This window comes from Arachis ipaensis, chromosome B2 (assembly GCF_059453495.1).
Source record: "Arachis ipaensis isolate K30076 ecotype BB chromosome B2, ASM5945349v1, whole genome shotgun sequence".
Taxonomy (NCBI): Eukaryota; Viridiplantae; Streptophyta; class Magnoliopsida; order Fabales; family Fabaceae; genus Arachis; species Arachis ipaensis.
The window spans coordinates 78,639,816-78,642,520 of NC_142437.1; the positions used below are offsets into that span (position 1 = coordinate 78,639,816).

Sequence of the window (2,705 nt, forward strand, 5' to 3'; positions counted from 1 at the left end):
ACCACGTGACCTAAGAACTTCACTTCCTCTTTCTAGAACTCGCATTTGGACAACTTAGCATACAATTTCAGCTCCTTCAGAATTTGCAACACAATTCTCAAGTGCTCTTCCTGTTCTTCTGCCATCTTTAAGTAAACTAGAATATCATCTATGAATACCACCACGAATTTATCCAAAAAGGGACGAAATACCCTGTTCATGTAATCCATGAACACAGCAGGGGCATTTGTCAACCCAAAAGACATCACCGCAAACTTGTAGTGTCCATAGCGCGTCCTAAACGCAGTTTTCGGAATGTCATCCTCCTTCACTCTTATCTGATAGTAACCGGACCTCAAATCAATCTTAGAAAACACCCCAACACCTTGCAAATGATCCATTAAGTCATCTATCCTCGGTAACGGATACTTGTTCTTCATAGTCACTTTGTTTAACTGCCGGTAATCCACACAAAGTCGCATTCCTCCATCTTTCTTCTTTACCAACAAAACTGGCGCTCCCTAAGGAGATATACTTGGTCGAATGAACCTCTTGTTCAGAAGCTTTTCCAACTGAGTCTTAAGTTCAGCCAGCTCTATTGGAGCCATTTGGTATGGCACAATCGACACTGGTCCGGCTCCTGACACCAAGTCAATCACAAATTCAATTTCCTTTTGAGGCAGAAATTCAAGAATATCTTCAGGAAATACTTTAGGAAAGTCCCTAACTACCGGAATCTGATCTAACCTCTGCTCATCACCTAGCGCATTCGCAGCCAACAATATATACGCCTGACATTCTTCCCCACTACAATTCACTAAAATAGAGTTCAGGTAATAACCCTCAGCTACCACTACTCCACCTTCTCCCTCCGGCATAAACCAAATCAATCGCTGAAAACAATCCAACAAAACCCAATTTTTTGATATCCAATCAAATCCTAAAATCATCTCCAACCCAACCATTAGCAAATAGATTATGTCATGAACAAATTTTCTACCCTCAAGCTTGAAAGCTATTTGCCTACAATCTGACCTAGTCACAACCATTTGATATGGGGTATGCACATGCAAATCAAATGCCAACTCTGACACTTTTAATCCTAGTTCCTCAACTTTATGAAGTGCAATTAACGAATGCGAAGCTCCAGTATCATATAATACAGCCAATATTTTCTCAACAAATAAACAGTTATCTCTCATCAACGGATCTGACTTCACAGCATCCTGAGTATTCACAGCAAATATCTGACCTTGATGGGTCTGGCCCGCATTTGGAGTCCTCCTGCGAGGGTAATCCTTCGCCATATGTCCAGGCAGTCCACATATAAAGCATCCACATATACCCAACTTGCACGAGTCATTCAGATGAAAATGTCCACAACGATCACAAGTTAAACCTGGAGAAGCCTTACTCTGATTACCTCTCCCCTTGGCATGCTGGTAATGATCATAGTTGTTCCTCCTGAAGCCTCCTTAACCTTGCGGTGCATGTCCTCCTCTCTTGAAGTTTTGAGCTTTTGGTGGAAAATATTTTCCTTTCCCATGGTTGTTGTTTTCCCCACAACTATCTCTTGATGATGCCACTTCCTACGCACACTCTTCAACAACTCTTGCCTTGTTCACAAGCTCGGAAAAAATCCGAATCTCCAAAGGAGCCACAGCAGTCATAATAGAATCCTTTAAGCCTCCTTGGTACTTATTGCACTTCCAACTGTCATAGGACTCTGGGGCACCCTAACATACCCTAGAGAACCTACAGAGCTTCTCAAATCGACTAGTGTATTCGGCCCAAACAATAAGCGCTGCTTCAGCTGCATAAGCTCCAATTCCCTCGCTTCCCTTACAGATTCAGGAAAGTGTTTCTTGTAAAAAGCTGTCTGGAATACATCCCAAGGAATGTCGGCATTTTGAAGCTGTAGTAAGCGGCATTCTCGTTGCCATCAATGCTGAGCCTCTCCTAAAAGTTGATACGCAGCAAACTCCACAAATTGGTTGTTCGGAACATGCTGGGCTTGTAACGCACGCTCCATGGCCTGGAACCAATTATCCGCTTCAGTAGGGTTTGTGAAGTTGATGGATGAAACTTGAGAAACGAAGCAAAGGTCATTGGAGCACCTCCTAAGTCATTACTGTCTCCGTCCCCATTTATGTTCCCTTTTCCATTAGCGTTCCCTGTCGGTTGACCCATCCTTTCCATGGCTTGCATCGTCATAGCAGCGTTAGCTTGCATTGTATTGGCCAAAAAGTCATAGCCGCCATGAACTTGGCATGGTTGTCGGCCGGTTGTTCATTCTCAGCTCCTCCCCGTGTACGAGTACGACCTCGTCCACGAGTAGCTATTAGGGTTCCTATCTGTATCAAACAGTCGATATCAAGGTGATCAGTATCAATATCAATAGCCTATTGCTTCTATTATCCCAAAAAGGCACTCACAAACAAGCGTGCTATTCAATATCAAGCAGATAACCTAAATAGCATCAAAGTAAAAGACACAGAGTATGTAACGAAGCATAATTGGTCCATCCCTCAGGCTCATGAGGACGAACCGCTCTGATACCACTAAATGTAACACCCTAATTATCCTAAGTCTTACCTCATACCATAAAGCAAAGGTTAATCAAAGGTTATGACAAATCTACAGCTTATACATAAATATATATAGAAAGAAATAATAATTCTAGAAGCCTGATGAAGAAATAAGCTTAAAATAGAGTTTCAAAAGAG

General features: G+C 42.3%; 1 protein-coding gene across 1 annotated transcript; it reads right to left on the bottom strand.

Moving 5' to 3' along the window:
- Window positions 1–500: 500 nt before the first annotated feature.
- Window positions 501–1,525, bottom strand: LOC107627352 (uncharacterized). The gene is made up of 2 exons (XM_016330194.1): window positions 1,403–1,525; window positions 501–1,328 (listed from the first exon to the last, which is right to left on the bottom strand). The coding sequence occupies exons 1-2, from the start codon at window positions 1,523–1,525 to the stop codon at window positions 501–503; spliced, it is 951 nt and encodes a 316-aa protein (XP_016185680.1).
- Window positions 1,526–2,705: the final 1,180 nt, after the last annotated feature.